Raw genomic sequence first — 18,083 nt, 5'->3', positions numbered from 1 at the left:
CCCACACTGAAAATTTGTTCTTCAGTGTCACCACCTTCATGAATTAGCCAAGCTAGATCTTCTGGACAACTTGCTGCAGCTTTTATATCAGCACTTGTAGCTTTACCTTGTACTTTCATGTTATTAAGATGGCTTCTTTCCTTAATCCCATGAATCAACCTCTGCTAGCTTCAAACTTTTCTTCTGTAGCTTCTCACCTCTCTTAGCTTTCACAGAATTGAGAGTTAGGATCTCGTACTGGATTAAACTTTAGCTTAAGGGAATGTTGTGGCTGGTTTAAACTTCTACCCAGGCCATTCCTATCAGCAACAAGGCTGCTTTGCTTTCTTATCATTTGTGTGTTCATTGGAGTAGCACTTTTAATTTCCTTCAAGAACTTTTCTGTCGTATTCACAACTTGGCTGTTTGGCACAAGAGACCTAGTTTTTAGCCTATTTTAGCTTTTGACATTCTTTCCTTACTAAGCTTAATTATTTCTAGTTTTTAATTTAAAGTGAGAGATGTGTGACTCTTTCTTTCACTTGAACACTTAGAGGTCATTGTAGGGTTATTAATTGGTTTAACTTCAATATTGTTGGGTCTCAGGAAATATGGAGGCCCCAAGAGAAGGAGAGCGATGGAGGAATGGCCGGTTGGTGTGACAGACAGAACACAGACAACATTTATTAAGCTTACTGTCTTATATCAGCAAGTTCCTGGTGTCCCCAAAACAATCACAATATTAACATCAAAGATCACCCATCACAGATCACCATAACAAATACAATAATAATGAAAAAGTTTGAAATGTTACAAGAATGATCAAAATGTAATAGAGACAGGAAGTAAGAAATGCTTCTAGAAAAATGGCACTGAAAAACTTGTTCTATGCTGGGGTGCCACAAACCTTCAATTTATAAAAAATGCAATATCTGTGAAGCACAAAAAAGTGCAATAAAGTGAGGCAGGCATGTATGTGCCAATCACTATTTTGGGAACTCTATGCATGAGTGCTGGAGAAGGCAATGGCACCCCACTCCAGTACTCTTGCCTGGAAAATCCCATGGATGGAGGAGCCTGGTGGGCTGCAGTCCATGGGGTCACGAAAAGTTGGACACGACTGAACAACTTCGCTTTCACTTCTCACTTTCATGCATTGGAGGGGGAAATGGCAACCCACTCCAGTGTTCTTGCCTGGAGAATCCCAGGGACGGGGGAGCCTGGTGGGCTGCCCTCTGTGGGGTCGCACAGACTCGGACACGACTGAAGGGACTTAGCAGCAGCAGCAGCATGTGTGCGTGCTAAGTCACTTCAGTCATGTTTGACTCTGTGCAACCCTATGAACTGTAGCCTGCCAGGCTCCTCTGTCCATGGAATTCTCCAGACAAGAATACTGGAGTGGGTTGTCATGCCCTCCTCCAGGGTTTGGAAGCTCTACACATATATAATTATTATTTATTATCCCCATTGATGGATAAGGCATGGAGGCACAGAAAGGTTAAGAAACTTTCATAAAGCAGGCTGAACCTGAGACAGACTGGATTCAAAGTCTGAGATCTTAACCATTATTACTTCTTTTTAATAAATAATCGAACAAGTTGAAATTGGGCTTAAAGAACACTAATCTTTCGTATCCTTGGTGGAGATTTTCCCTATAAATATGAAGTTGAGCTATCACTATCTAACTAGCATGTGATTATTTTAGAAGAAATTTGTGTTATGTAACTTTTAAATAGCTCTTAGAAAATAGCTAAAGTAACAATGAAGAGAGCAAAAACAAGGTTTCTTAAAAGACTGTGATTAAAATTTTTACCTGTGAAGTGGAATTTCACCGATTCTGGGAGACCTGAGAGAACAGGAGACAGAAAATCATTATATTGAACATCTGGGGGCCACCAATGGATGGAAAAAGTAAAATATATTAGGAGAGAAGTTAGAAAAATAAATTATCATGGTTTAAGGGGGGGCTTCTCTGATGGCTCAAACGGCAAAAAATCTGTCTGCAACCTGGGTTCAATCCCTGGGTCAGTAAGATCCCCTACGGAATGGATACTCACTCCAGTGTTCTTGCCTCATGGACAGAGGAACCTGGTGAACTATGGTCCATGGGGTTTAAGGAAAGAGCACCAGATTGTTTGCTAACATTATGTTGAATTTAATGATGCCAATACTAATTTTAAGTAACAAAAAGAACCACAGAGTGGAATAATTTTATATCACAGCAGTTAGAGTGATTTATAATAGATTCATTCAGGTCCCATTTTACCAGTACATAAAATCCTACAAATCAGTAAATGTGGGTAATGTCATATATTACTGACAAGGCTTGCTGGTGGGTCAGTTTCACTGTAGAATTGAGTGATGCCTGGGACATTGATCTACACACTGTAACAGCGTGAGAGATTTATCTCGTGGCGTTTATCCCATAGATTATACAGGATACAACTCTGCTCTCCCTAAAAAGGCTCCAGAAACACAGGTGAATATAGTGGATTCAGAAATAACTTCAACCCGGGCTGACATGTTGTCTTTTCCTCTAATCCCTGGATAACCTGAGTTTCTTGTAAAAAGTAGGTCTTATAAAGTTGGGGTTAGAGGATCATGAAACATTTTCACTGGCTGTGAGGTATCTAGCTAGGAAACACTGGGGATTAGAGAAGGAAATGGCAACCCACTCCAGTATTTTTGCCTGGGAAAATCCCACGGACAGAGGAGTCTGGCGGGTTACAGTCCATGGGGTCGCGAGGAGTCGGACATGACTTAGTGACTAAACACACACACAAACACTGAGGATACTTCTTAGAGAAGAGGTTTATCCCAGTGCTTAGGGATTTTCAATCTGAGTTAATTATCTTCTGGACAATTCCATCTATATAAATAGTGGCAAATATTACTTTAAAACTTTGCCATACTATAAAACATAACTCTGAAACTATTCAACCCGTGTTCAACTCACCATTAGAAATCACCAACTGTTCTGCATGATTCAAGCTACTATACCAATTATATACTCTATATTAATTGTGTTGAAAGTGTGAAAGTGTTAGTTGCTCAGTCATGTCCTACTCTTTGTGACCCCATGGCCTGTAGCTCAACCGGCTCCCCGTCCATGAGATTTCCCAGTCAAGAATACTGGAGTAGGTTGCCATGCCCTCTTCTAGGGGATCTACCCAACCCAGGGATTGAACCCTGGTGTCCCACATTGCATGCAGATGCTTTACCTCTGAGCCACAAAGGACATAACATCTTAAAGATCATAAAGAAACAGGCTTCAGGATTTTTAGAGGCATTCCAAAGCAGAGAAGTGTCAAGGCTGACCAAAAAGTTCATCTGGGCTTTTCCATAAGATGGTGTGGAAAAATCTGAATGAATTTCTTGGCCATCCCAGTATCTAGGGGAAGAGACTTAAAACTTGGCAGCTTTGAATACTCGGTCAAAGGGAGACATAAGGGGGTGGCAAGGATTAAGGCTGTCTTGACTTAATGGAAGGGCATACACTTGCTTGAATTAGAAATGGGAGTTATTCTCTTGGCCAACTTTTTCTTTTTTTAAAAGGTATTTTTTGTCAAATCCTGGTTTTAATCCCAAAAGGTGCCTGCATGGGATCCTTATCACTAGATTCCTCTCACACATGCCCATCTGCCATGGCCTCCTCTTCAAATCCTCTCTCTTCACTGCAGTCAAAGAGTTCCTTATGAAAAGCCAGCCCCCTGTATCTTAAAACCTCCACCAGGTTCTTCTTGTTCTTGGGATAAAGCTCCATGTCTCTGCAGGCTCACAGGGCCCCTGCCCTCTCTCTTCCCATCCAGGTTCATCCCCACTCTGCTCAACCCTCCACATTCCAGACACAAAGACTTTTTTCAGTCCCCAGAAAGTCACATTCTCTCTCTCCCAGGGCCTCTGCACAGGGCTGCATGTCCTTCTTTCCAGAATGTTCTCCCAAAGATCCCAACACACACTCAGCCTAGTTAGCTCCTACTCACCCCTCCACCATCAAGACCTCCCTGAGGCAGCCTCCAGTGTACCCTTAGTCTAGGTCAGACTTGCTACATCCAGTTCCTTATCTTTAGCCTGCATATCTTAGTCTTCCGAATCTTTTATCTCAGCCTGCAACTGAACATCCCTTACTGAGGGATGAACTTTCTTCCTTATTTTTAGAGCACTTATCTCAGCCTGCAATTAAACCTCCCTTAGTGAGAATATTTCTCAAATTTTGTCTCTATACCTAGATCCCCAAACTTGCCAAGATGCCTTTTTTTGCTCACCACTAGCTCTCCAAGGCCTCATTCAGGCCTGGCCATTTAGGAGACACAAAATAAAGATTTATTGAAAGTATGCCATGAAGCTTCACAGAGAGCAGTTTGGGCACCTCAAAATAGAGGGGAATAAAAGCATTACCAGCAAAGGAGAAGGCCCTGATCTCCTGGAGGTGGGGGGCTGCAGTGGGAGGACGGTACATGATGTTGCCCTGGTTAACGTCTTCCTGGGAGAAATACCGGATGGGAGAGTGAGGCTGGTCCCTGTGTTCGATGATGCCTGAAAAGAAAGAGAGTCTGCATGAGCATCAGCAGTAATTCTGATGGCTGACAATAATTAGAGACATAAAGCTGCCTTTTCCACTGGTGGAAGTCATCCTTCAGGAACAATTGCTCTCGAGTTGTTCTTGGCATACTATTCCCTGGTTATTCAAGAAAGGGGTAACTCTGAAACCCAAATACTCTTGCCTAGGATTCGTTGCAGGCTTCCCGGGTAGCTCAGCTGGTAAAGAAATCGCCTGCAATGCAGGAGACGCTGGTTCAATTCCTGGGTTGGGAAATTCCCCTGGAGAAGGGACAGGCTACCCACTCTGGTATTCTTGGGCTTCCCTGATGGCTCAGATGGTAAAGAATTTGTCTACAATGCGGGAGACCTGGGTTCGACACCTGGGTTGGGAAGATCCCCTGGAGGAATGGCAACCCACTCCAGTATTCTTGCTTGGAGAATCCCAGTGGATAGAGGAGCCTGGTGGGCTACAGTCGATGGGGTCACAAAGAGTTGAACACAACTGAGAGACTAAGCACAGCACAGCACAGGATTCATTGCTCACAAACAATTGTAAGATGCAAACTATTGCCCTCTAATGTAGCTTAGACCAGGGAGATCCTCACAAGTCATAGACAATGAACGGTAATTATGAGATTCTCTCAATTAAATTCAAGTTCAAAGGTGAAAGTCGCTCCAAAATGGCACAAACTCCTGGTGAGGCTGTAAAGACTTTTTTTCAATCCACTTTCTTTCCTTCAGAAACTCCATAGTCTCTGTGATGATTTCTGGCAACAATAACGTGGATCTTGATTATTCAAAGAACTGGATTACCTTTAAGTTACAAATGTCTTAGGGGCTGAAGATATGCCTGTGGTTTCTAAATTTCACAGGTACAGAACTGATGGGCTTCCCTGGTGGTTCAGCTGGTAAAGAATCTACCTGCAATGTGGGAGACCTAGGTTTGATCCCTGTGTTGGGAAGATCCCCTTGGAGAAGGGAATGGCTAACCCACTCCAGTATTCTGGCCTGGAGAATTCATCTGGGTGACCGATAACGCTACTGTAAATATATTTGTTTTTTTTGAAGCTCACAGGGTATTAATATGTAGGAGCACTATGTAAACTTAAAGAAGTCATAAACAGTATTTATTCCCTTGGTTAAAAAGAAAGAGGAGGAGTAACTTATCCACCTGAGGGAAAACTGAGTTTGTGTGGGTCAGCCCCCCGGGTTGTCTGGCAGAGGTCCTTGTTCTTTGTGGTTGTTCGGTGTTAAGTTGTGTCTGACTTTGCAACCCTATGGACTGCAGCACCAGGCTCCTCTGTCCTCCACTATCTCCTGGAATTTGTTCAAATTCATGCTCATTGAGTCGCTGATGCTCTCATCTCTGATGATGATGATCTCATCCTCTGCCGCCCTCTTCTTTTGCCTTCAGTCTTTCCCAGCTTCAGGGTCTTTTCCAATGAGTAGACTCTGCATCGGGTACCCAAAGTACTTGAGCATCAGCTTCAGCATCAGTCCTTCCAATGAACATTCAGGGTTGCTTTCCTTTAGGATGGACTGGTTGGATCTCCTTGCAGTCCAAGGGACTCTCAAAAGTCTTCTTCAGCACCACAGGTTGAAAGCATCAGTTCTTTGGTGCTCAGCTTTCTTTGCGGTCCAACTGTCACTTCCATATGCGACTAGTGGAAAAACCACAGCTTTGACTATGTGGACCTTTGTCAGTAAAGTGATACCTCTGCTTTTTAGTACACTGTCTAGGTTTGTCATAGATTTTCTTCCAAGGAACAAGCGTCTTTTAATTTCATGGTTGCAGTCACCATCTGCAGTGATTTGGGAGCCCAAGAAAATAAAGTCTGTCACTGTTTCCATTGTTTCCCCATCTATTTGCCATGAAGTGATGGGACTGTATACCATGATCTTAGTTTGTCCTTAGCACATGCTGACTCTGTTCCACTCTCTCTCATGAGAGCCTCACCAAGGCAGGCTCTGTCGCTACAGGTGTGCTTAGATCTGTCCAGCTGTGCCTGCACATGGGGGTGGGAGGGAAGCTCAAAGAGTGATGAAGTTATTTGCACACTGTGCTCTCCAGTACCACTCTGTCAGTACCAAAGCTGACACATTCATCTCCACCTGTCCGACCATAGTGTCTCCCTCTCAACTGGCTCTAAACTCAGAGGTGATGAATAACTGTTACTCCTTAAATCCTCAACAAGTAGAAGAAGACAGAATTCCAGCGCTTTGAGGGCTGGTCAACAATAGAAGACAAAGAGCATCACTCAAAAGATCGCTTACTGCCTGTCTTACCTTGATTTGGATGCAGCGGTAGAGTGATGTTGTATATTAGCTTTCTGTTTGGCCTCTCAGAGTTTACAAAGGAGAGAGAATGAGGCTGAATCACAGTCAGGCCATCTTCCCGAGCCTACACAAAATTTGAGAGGGAAGAAGAAAAAAATGGCATGATGAAAACAAAAGCCAGAGGCAAAAACAAAACCCATTAAAAAAAAAACAACAACTTTTTCTGGGTTTTTTAATTCGTCACAGAGAGCAAAATTTTCTCTGAGAGTTCAAAAGAAGGATTGGTTCTCCCACATTGCAGACTTGTCCCTGCCTTAAGCATCTCACGGGGTTACAGAGCTCTCTTCGGGTCTTGCACCTGACCCTTCTCTCCCCTGCCCTTGGCCTCCTGGGTTTATGCCCGCACATGCTGTGGGAGTCCCAGTATGATCACTTATTCCTGGTTAGAGCTCACAGCGGTACATGTTTGGAAATAAACTATCACAGTTGGTGATTCTACTGTTCACAGCTGGATCCTTACAGCTCTATTCCTCTAATTTAATGGGCTAAGATGGTATCTGGTGAGAATTTCTCCCAACCCCCCAGCTTGCTGACGGGAACTGTGATGCATTCTTTTCTTTAACTTTGATGGTTTCCAATGGCTAAAGATGAACTTGCCTCAAATGCCAAAGAAGCTCACCATTGGAGTTCAGAGGTTTAAGAGCTACGTGTTTATTAAAGCTTATAGAAATAGTATTTCCTTTTGTCTCCATTGTACTGTTCTAAAGAACCAGATATTGCTTTCCACTTCTAGCTTTCAGGACCCAATGAAGGAGTCAAGTGAAATTAATTGGAAAGTCAATGTGTGTATAGCTCTCACTATCCATTCGCCTGTGTGGGTTCACAACCCATTAACAGTGACAACATTAAAAAAGACAGAGAGATTCAGAATTCCATGACCAGGCTTAACAGAGATTTGGGAACAGCAGCAGAAACATACTGGAGAGGAATTGAAAAGGAGAGTGAACATGGGCCCTTTGCCTAGGTCACACATATTGATACTAAAACAGAACAAAAATATCTGGTTCATCACAGGCTCTTTCTAATTGACCCCTGAAGGGTTAGAGTTTGACATGCTCTCCTGCTCTTTCATACTGTTCATAGACTCACTGGAAAAGACCTTGATGCTGGGAAAGATTGAGGGAGAGAGGAGAAGGGGACAATAGAGAATGAGATGGTTGGATGGCAACACCATCAGTTTGGGCAAATTCCAGGAGATCGTGAAGGACAGAGAAGCCTGATGTGCTGCAGTCCATGGGGTCACAGAGTTGAACATGACTGAGCGACTGAACAACAAACTGCTCTTCCAAGCTCTGCTACTTTCAGAAGGAATTTCCCATCTAGGAAAGGAATAAGAAGGGCTCAGGAAGTCTCATGGAGGAGGGCATGGTGTTCTTCCTTTTAACCATGAAAAGACTGAAGGTTCCAGTTATTTTGTAATTGTCCCCAAGCCATACTTGTCCTGGGGAGAGGCAGCACTTGCAGGCTAGGACAACCCCTCTAGTACAGAGCCATATTTCAAGTCGTTGCTCAGGTCTGGAATGTAATGAGCAAGGAAAATCAGAATTGCAAATAGCAGCTGGTCTCTCTAAAATAAAACGGGGAAGGGCAACACAAGAAAAATACATACCCTATGCAAGGTGTTTACAGCCCATGCATGTGTGCACACATCTGTAAACACATACACATGTAGGCACAGATACGTGGACAAAAAGTGTAGGCTGAGCGCACTGTTCAATACTGTTTGCCAACTTTTACTCTCAAAACCATCAGAATAACTGAACATTCTCAAGGTATTATGGGATATTTTTGAAAATCTAGATGTCCCTAAAACAATAAAGTGATAGGAAAAGAGAATTACTATGAACACAGAATAATGGAAAAGAGAAATGCATTATAGCCAAGAAAGCAGACATTTTATTACAGAATTTATTGATATAATTTCTTTACTAACAGAAATAGACACTAAGTAGAAAAAGCAAGGACTTGATTCTCTCAAGAAAGCAATATTGAGGTGGAGGTACATCAAAGCATAATCAATTTTAATATTGGCTATTTGGAATGTTCAATATTTATCAATGAAACAGTAAGAAATATGAGATTAAATTTCATGGAAATCATTATAGAAGACACTTTTCTATTAAACTATCTGTCAGCATAAGAAGATTACAGAATAATGGCTTTCATAATACCCATATTACCTCTGAATACATCCAGAATCCAATCACTTCTCCTCATGACATTGCCACCACCCTGCGGGGATCTAGATCCCACACCTGGCCTCCCACCATGGCCTCCCACCTGCTCTCTCTCTCTCTCCTCAAGAGTCTACTTCCACACAGCCACCAGGCGATGCCTTTAAAAAGGCCATTAGGCCTCTGCTCAACACCCTGCAACGGCTCTCCATGTTACTCAGAATAAAGTTAAGTCCCTCCAGTGGTCTGTGTGGCTGGATACAATCTGTTCCCCTAATCTACACCACCCTCCACCCAATTAACTTTGCACATCTGCATTCATGCGGATTCTTCTTGCTTTGTACTCACTTTAATCCGGCCAGACTGATTTCCTTGCTGTTTATCTAAGCATGCTCCTAGCCTGATGCCTCTAAATGCATGGTTTCCTGGGTCAGGAATCCCCTTTCCTAAGGGATTTGCACAGCTCTCTCTCTTCCTCACCTCCTGCAAATCCTTCTTTAAATGTCATTGTCCTGACAACTTTTTACAACCTAGGTCTTCCCTGCTACATTTCCAATCCTCTTGACTCTGATCTACTTTTACTTTTATCATAATGCTTCTCCTTAACATGCTACATGAGAGTTATTTATTTTGTTTATAACTTACTGTCTATTCATGTAAATTCCATGAGAACACGGTTTTAGTTTGTTCATGGATCTCAAGCACCGAGTGTACAGTACATGGGAGTGCTTGATAAAAATTAACATAATGTTGTAAATCAACTATATTTCAATAAAAAAAGAATACAGTCTGTATTATGTGATCACTCAATCTCCAATGTCTTCCACAGAATTTGGCATAAATTAGGGGCCCAAAAGTGTTTGTGATTAAATAACTGAATGAATGGAGAGGTAGACACTTACCCTTAAACACATACATGAATATACCATATATGAATTTAGCATATGCATTCATAATGTGTCTACCAAATATGTACAAAACTTGTGTGGCTAGGTGAACCCAAATCGCTGAATTGAGAATGCACTTTCGTCACAGATTAGTTTGTATGTCCTACAGTAATGGCCCTAATTAACGTCAAAAGAAATATAAACCATGTATATTTTAAGAAATGAAATGATAGCCTGATCACATTTTTTAGACTAATTACATTTAGTAGATCACATTTAGTAGACATTTAGTAGCCTGATCACATTTAGTAGACTAATCTCTGTGATACACTAAATTACACAGGATAGACCTAACTTGAGACTCTCAAGGTTAAGTGTGTTTAAAAGTTGTTAGAGGTTCCCAGCCACAGAGCGAGAGTGACGCCATCTTCATGGCTCCTGGCCCATTTATTTTCCTTCTAAACTCAAAATAACACTGCATTAGCATTTGGCAAGAAATGTGTATGCACATTTTTCTTTACACTTTAGAGAAAATTCTGATCCAAGTTCCTCTAGTCAGAATGATGAATTATAGACTTTCTAGTGTTGCTGAATTATGATTTCTTTAAATTATGGTTTATGGTAGAAATGCCGATACCAGCTATTCATTAAATACTTTCTGTTTCCCCTTTTATGTCTATGTCACGTCCCAGACCCATAATTTCTAAAACTCTACCTGCTATCTTTGTTGCGATTCAGGGCTGCTGCACCACTTTGGAGTGTAATTATGTGGACGCTAACTAAAATGTGGATCTCTGATGATTCATTGACAAGGACTTCGTGCTTGTGGCTCTGTCTAGAAGAGGGGTTCTGGCATTACATGTCCTGTAGATATAGGGTTATGGTGGAATTGCTAATTGTCTCAACTAAGCTTCATGCACTAATTTAGCTGTCACCTTGCTTCAAACTTTTCCATGTGTCCACACTCCTTCCTGCACAAAGCCCCTCTGTGATCCAGCTCACAGACCTCCTCACCCCTAGTCTCCTCCATCTCTCTGATGTCCCCAGTCCTACTGAACTGCTGGCAATTTTCCCAACAATCATATTGTCTCTCTCCTCTGGGTCTTCATATGTGTTCCTTCTATGCTTGGTGATGCCCTTTGCCCTCACCTCTCAAATATTTCCAACCTGTTCCCCCATCCCCAGTCTTTTTGAATATTTGCTACTTGTCTTTCTGGAGTCAGCATAGACATCACTTTTACCAGGAAACTTTTATAATAGAAGTGAAAGTTGCTCAGTCATGCCTGACTCTTTGCGACCCCATGGACTGTATCAGATCAGATCAGATCAGTCGCTCAGTCGTGTCTGACTCTTTGTGACCCCATGAATCGCAGCACGTATCAGATCAGATCAGATCAGTCGCTCAGTCGTGTCTGACTCTTTGTGACCCCATGAATCGCAGCACGCCAGGCCTCCCTGTTCATCACCAACTCCCAGAGTTCACTCAGACTCATGTCCATCGAGTCAGTGATGCCATCCAGCCATCTCATCCTCTGTCGTCCCTTCTCCTCCTGCCCCCAATCCCTAATAGCATCAGAGTCTTTTCCAATGAGTCAACTCTTCGCATGAGGTGGCCAAAGTACTGGAGTTTCAGCTTTAGCATCATTCCTTCCAAAGAAATCCCAGGGCTGATATCCTTCAGAATGGACTGGTTGGATCTCCTTGCAGTCCAAGGGACTCTCAAGAGTCTTCTTCAACACCACAGTTCAAAAGGATCAATTCTTTGGCACTCAGCCTTCTTCACAGTCCAACTCTCACATCCATACATGACCACAGGAAAAACCACAGCCTTAACTAGAAGAACCTTTGTTGGCAAAGTAATGTTTCTGCTTTTGAATATGCTATCTAGGTTGGTCACAACTTTCCTTCCAAGGAGTAAGCGTCTTTTAATTTCATGGCTGCAGTCACCATCTGCAGTGATTTTGGAGCCCAGAAAAATAAAGTCTGACACTGCTTCCACTGTTTCCCCATCTATTTCCCATGAAGTGATGGGACCAGATGCCATGATCTTCGTTTTCTGAATGTTGAGCTTTAAGCCAACTTTTTCACTCTCCACTTTCACTTTCATCAAGAGGCTTTTGAGTTCCTCTTCACTTTCTGCCATAAGGGTGGTGTCATCTGCATATCTGAGGTTATTGATATTTCTCCCGGCAATCTTGATTCCAGCTTGTGCTTCTTCCAGTCCAGCGTTTCTCATGATGTACTCTGCATAGAAGTTAAATAAGCAGGGTGACAATATACAGCCTTGATGTACTCCTTTTCCTATTTGGAACCAGTCTGTTGGTCCATGTCCGGTTCTAACTGTTGCTTCCTGACCTGCATACAAATTTCTCAAGAGGCAGATCAGGTGGTCTGGTATTCCCATCTCTTTCAGAATTTTCCACAGTTGATTGTGATCCACACATTCAAAGGCTTTGGCATAGTCAATAAAGCAGAAATAGATGTTTTTCTGGAACTCTCTTGCTTTTTCCATGATCCAGCGGATGTTGGCAATTTGATCTCTGGTTCCTCTACCTTTTCTAAAACCAGCTTGAACATCAGGAAGTTCACGGTTCACATATTGCTAAAGCCTGGCTTGGAGAATTTTGAGCACGACTTTACTAGCGTGTGAGATGAGTGCAACTGTGCGGTAGTTTGAGCCTTCTTTGGCATTGCCTTTCTTTGGGATTGGAATGAAAACTGACCTTTTCCAGTCCTGTGGCCACTGCTGAGTTTTCCAAATTTCCTGGCATATTGAGTGCAGCACTTTCACAGCATCATCTTTCAGGATTTGAAATAGCTCAACTGGAATTCCATCACCTCCATTAGCTTTGTTCGTAGTGATGCTTTCTAAGGCCCACTTGACTTCACATTCCAGGATGTCTGGCTCTAGGTCAGTGATCACACCATCGTGATTATCTGGGTCGTGAAGATCTTTTTTGTACAGTTCTTCTGTGTATTCTTGCCATCTCTTCTTAATATCTTCTGCTTCTGTTAGGTCCATACCATTTCTGTCCTTTATCGAGCCCATCTTTGCATGAAATGTTCCTTTGGTATCTCTGATTTTCTTGAAGAGATCTTTAGTCTTTCCCATTCTGTTGTTTTCCTCTATTTCTTTGCATTGATCGCTGAAGAAGGCTTTCTTATCTCTTCTTGTTATTCTTTGGAACTCTGCATTCAGATGTTTATGTCTTTCCTTTTCTCCTTTGCTTTTCGCTTCTCTTCTTTTCATAGCTATTTGTAAGGCCTCCCCAGACAGCCATTTTGCTTTTTTGCATTTCTTTTCCATGGGGATGGTCTTGATCCCTGTCTCCTGTACAATGTCACGAACCTCATTCCATAGTTCATCAGGCACTCTATCTACAGATGTAGGCCCTTAAATGTATTTCTCACTTCTACTGTATAATCATAAGGGATTTGATTTAGGTCATATCTGAATGGTCTAGTGGTTTTCCCTACTTTCTTCAATTTAAGTCTGAATTTGGCAATAAGGAGCTCATGGTCTGAGCCACAGTCAGCTCCTGGTCTTGTTTTTGCTGACTGTACAGAGCTTCTCCATCTTTGGCTGCAAAGAATATAATCAATCTGATTTTGGTGTTGACCATCTGGTGATGTCCATGTATAGAGTCTTCTCTTGTGTTGTTGGAAGAGGGTGTTTGTTATGACCAGTGAATTTTCTTGGCAAAGCTCTATTAGTCTTTGCCCTGCTTCATTCTGTATTCCAAGGCCAAATTTGCCTGTTACTCCAGGTGTTTCTTGACTTCCTACTTTTACATTCCAGTCCCCTATAATGAAAAGGATGTCTTTTTTGGGTGTTAGTTCTAAAAGGTCTTGTAGGTCTTCATAGAACCATTCAGCTTCAGCTTCTTCAGCGTTACTTGTTGGGGCATAGACTTGGATTTCTGTGATATTGAATGGTTTGCCTTGGAAACGAACAGAGATCATTCTATCGTTTTTGAGACTGCATCCAAGTACTGCATTTTGGACTCTTTTGTTGACCATGATGGCTACTCCATTTCTTCTGAGGGATTCCCGCCCGCAGTAGTAGATATAATGGTAATCTGAGTTAAATTCACCCATTCCAATCCATTTCAGTTAACTGATTCCTAGAATGTCAACATTCACTCTTGCCATCTCTTGTTTGACCACTTCCAATTTGCCTTGATTCATGGACCTGACATTCCAGGTTCCTATGCAATATTGCTGCTTACAGCATTGGACCTGGACTGTATAGTCCATGGAATTCTCCAAGCCAGAATACTGGAGCGGGTAGCCTTTCCCTTCTCCAAGAGGTCTTCCCAACCCAGGGATTGAACCCAGGTCTCCTGCATTGCAGGTGGATTCTTTACCAGCTGAGCCACAAGGGAACCCCAAGAATACTGGAGTGGTAGCCTATCCCTTCTCCACGAGATCTACCTGACACAGGAATCAAACTGGGGCCTCCTGCATTAAAGGTGGATTCTTTATGAACTAAGCTATCAGGGAAACCCTGATAAGCCTTGATATTTCTTTTATAATAGAAAACTACTAACAGGACTTTTAAAACAAAGAACAGTTTCTCCAGCTAGGTAGAGCTCTAAACTGGCTAAACATTTATACCCAAACAGCAATCATCAAATGGATATAAACCTGAAAATCCATTCAGGTATTCAGTGAGTACCTAGTGGCTCAGTGGTAAAGAATCTGCCTGACAATTCAGGAGATGCGGGTTTGATCCCCGGGTAGGGAAGATCCCCTGGAGAAGGAAATGGCAACCTACCCCCGAATTCTTGCTGTATAATCCCATGGACAGAGGAGCCTGTTGGGCTACCATCCAAGGGATTACAAAGAGTTGGGCATGACTTAGCAATTGAACAACACCACTCAGGGAGTGGGCCCATGATTGGGATGCTGCAAAAAGTTTAGCAGCAATGGATGGGAGGTTAGGGTAGATTTCATCTAATCTTCCTTTCACTCTGGCAATTTTAATTGCTTTTTCAAATCAATGAGAAATGTGTTCACAGGGCTGGCATGCATTGGTGACCCCAGAGTCTGTGTTCCAAGATAGGCATTAAGTCAAATCTTATCCAGGTGGCACTAGTGGTAAAAGCAAACTCGCTTGCCAATGCAGGAGACCTAAGAGACGCAGGTTCAATCCCTGGGTCAGGAAGATCCCCTGGAGGAGGGCATGGCAACCCACTCCAGTGTCCTTGCTTAGAGAATCCCACGGACAGAGGAGCCTGGCAGGCTACCGTTCATAGAGTCACAAAGAGTCGGACACGACTGAAATGACTTAGCATGCATGTAGATAGCATCAGTCCATCTCCTCCAAGCAAAAACCATGAGCCCTCCCACCCAACTCACTGTCATGTGGAGAGATCCTGGAAAGTGTTGGGGTGTTTCCAGAGCGTGAGGTAAGATGGCAATGTTGAACAGGCGACTCTCCAGATGGGTGTGGGCCTCTGTGGCGCTGGACACCTGCAAAGAGATGGCACGCTGGTGAGACTCTGATGGGCAGAGTAGTTTGCCCGTGTTTACTTTTTCCCTTTCAAACCATTTGTCTTTGAATTCTATATGCTCCTGCATTACAATCTTTGCTCTGCTCTTCATATTTTAAGATTCATTTAAAATAAACATTTTAGGCAATTCTGAAGTTGCAGGAAAGTATAAATATGGAATAAAAACCATCAAGAATTTCACTACTGATAAATAGTAATGAATATACCATTGCATTTCAATTTAATCTTTTTGCTATGCATATGTGAATCTTTATATATAAGTATATATTCTAAATATTTACTTAATATTATGGTATTTTGCTATATCATTAAACATTCTTGAAAACATAATTTTGATAGCTATAAAATGTCTCATTATGAACATATACAACACATTACATAAGTGATGTTTATTCCACTTTAATCTTTACCCAGTGCAGATATCTACAATTAGATTATAAATGCTAAATCCCAGCCTCATCACTGCAAGGCAAGATTAAAAGCATTTACAGTTAGGGTAGTGGTCACAAGATCAATTTCCTCCTGTTTCAAACATACTGAAAAATGATGGTTTGCCCATGCAGTCTCTCCCCTTCCTCAGTGCTACTTAGCCACTCCCTTAAACGTGCCTTCTTTCTTTATTCCTTGTGCTTGTTAGAAGAATTGGTCAGGCCCATGTGGCCATGTGGAATTGCATTCAGGTGGCGCCGGTGGTAAAGAACCTGCCTGCCAATGTGGGAGACATAAGACTAGGTTCGATCCCTGGGTGGGGAAGATCCGCTAGAAGAGGAAATGGCAACCCACTCCAGTATTCTTGCTTGGAAAATCCCATGGACACAGGAGCCTGATGGGTTACAGTCCATGGGGTCGCAAAGAGTCGGACACAACGGAAGCGAATGAGCATACACGCACATGTATGAGAAGGGGCAGGGTTTTGTAAATCCTGAGAAAAAGGCAGAACAGCAGCCCTTTCTCTATGTCTTCTAAAATTACATCCTACAGGAAAGCTTACTTCTCTGCAGAGCTCAAGTTGCAGAATATCTACATGTTTCCAATAAGACATCTCATAGTGTCGCCATAAATAATATTAACAACAAAAGCTTAGAGACTTAGCAACAGAGCATTTATCATAGCCTCAGCACCGTACAAGCTAATTTTCAAAAGTTTTTTTTACTGAATACCCACCAAGTAGATATTATTATCTCCATTTTTACAGACGATGAAACTGAAAGTAAAAAAGTTATAGGTGTCAAGATCAAAAGCCACTAAGGAGCAGTATTTAAAACTAGGTCAGTGGGTTCCTGATCTTCCTACTGACCACGGTGACTCAATTTGGAAGCTTTAGGATATTAGGCCAGAGGAAGATACGTTCTCCTATCTCTTGAAGAAAAGGAATGGAACTCTGCAGGTAGTGAGATGTGAGCATACTACCAAGCAAGGGACTCAATTCTAGCTTCCCTAGCAAAGATACTGCTATAAAATATTTTGGTCCTTTTCAAACCACATCCCCTGAGGCTGTGTCAACGTGATCTGAATAAGCCCAAAACCAGGGCTCCTTCCTTGGCCTGCTTTCTTCTCACTATGCCATGCTCTAATTTTTTCACACCATTCGCATTGCATAAATCCCAAGTCTTAGACGCAAAGTAACAGATGGACTGCATTGACAGCTCATGACAGCATATCAACATTAAAATGAAATTAAATCCATGCAACTCATTGTATTGCATTTTCTGCTTGAAAGGAAAAAAAAGGGACAAAGAGAAGAACCATTAGAACAGCATCTTTTTAAAAACAGTCTAACATCCCAAGGGACACTCAAATGATGAATGGGAAAAGTTGCTAGCCATTTATTTTAGCACATAGCTAGAGTCTGTGTTACTTCACATCAAACTATAGGTAAGCCTATCAAATAATGAGACTTTAAAAACATACACACCAAAGCTTCCACATGCAAGAGAATATGATCTGAGAGAATTGTTTCATACTTGAAATAAGGATGTTATCAGTATTCAAAATGCACTTACTGGAAAGCCTTCACAAAACATGTAAGAAAACTGAGCTTGTTACTTCATAATTTGTCCTTGTTTTAACCAAAAATAACACTACTCTTCTTTCTACCAGATATGAGTCAGCATGACTTTTGGCTATTGGGTTATATTTTAAAATTCACTTCCCAAGGATTTGTCATCATTGAAGATTCACCTCCCAAGGATTTGTCATTATTGAAGATTGTCATTATTGAAGATATTCTAAAGAATATTCCACAGAGTTTGAAGGAGATTTCAGGTAGGCCTTTTAAATACATTTTGAGCAAAACGTGTGAAGACTCTCCAAAGGGAACCATTTTCTAAGTAATGATGTTTTAGGTCTTAAACTCAAGTGAATTTGTTTTCCAAAAATCAATAACTTTTGCTATTTTATAATAACCTACTTAGTAACCGACTTGCAAAAGCAATAAATATCATTTTAGCAGGTGCTGAGAATCTCTTTCCAGGGAAATGCTCCATATTGATGATGTTCTTCATATTGATGCCTATAAAGGCAAAGGCAGGTCTGAGGATTCTAGTTTGCCGAGGTGACTCCTTTTGATTGAGGTCTTTGCCTCTGTTCTGACTCATTACCTGAGGACTGCTGAGTCCCCAGCTGCTAAAATTGAAATATTAACTTGG

At 41.9% G+C, this 18,083-nt stretch overlaps 1 protein-coding gene and 1 long non-coding RNA gene across 3 annotated transcripts in view; one reads left to right on the top strand and one right to left on the bottom strand.

Annotated features, from left to right (window-relative positions):
* FRAS1 (Fraser extracellular matrix complex subunit 1) overlaps window positions 1–18,083 on the bottom strand; it is a 534,366-nt gene that overhangs the window by 123,492 nt on the left and 392,791 nt on the right. The window contains 4 exon segments of the mRNA XM_059887796.1: window positions 1,793–1,825; window positions 4,378–4,515; window positions 6,808–6,922; window positions 15,281–15,394. Coding sequence (XP_059743779.1) covers window positions 1,793–1,825; window positions 4,378–4,515; window positions 6,808–6,922; window positions 15,281–15,394 — 400 coding nt within the window.
* The window catches only part of LOC132345533 (uncharacterized), a 29,893-nt gene that overhangs the window by 9,576 nt on the left and 2,234 nt on the right, over window positions 1–18,083 (top strand). For both annotated transcript variants that reach the window (XR_009494933.1, XR_009494932.1), the window contains exon 2: window positions 17,536–17,700. This is a non-coding gene — a long non-coding RNA (uncharacterized lncRNA). The remainder of the gene's footprint in view (window positions 1–17,535; window positions 17,701–18,083) is intronic.

The sequence above is a fragment of the Bos taurus genome, chromosome 6, assembly GCF_002263795.3.
Source record: "Bos taurus isolate L1 Dominette 01449 registration number 42190680 breed Hereford chromosome 6, ARS-UCD2.0, whole genome shotgun sequence".
NCBI classification, from domain to species: Eukaryota; Metazoa; Chordata; class Mammalia; order Artiodactyla; family Bovidae; genus Bos; species Bos taurus.
This window is presented reverse-complemented; position numbering and strand designations above follow the sequence as displayed.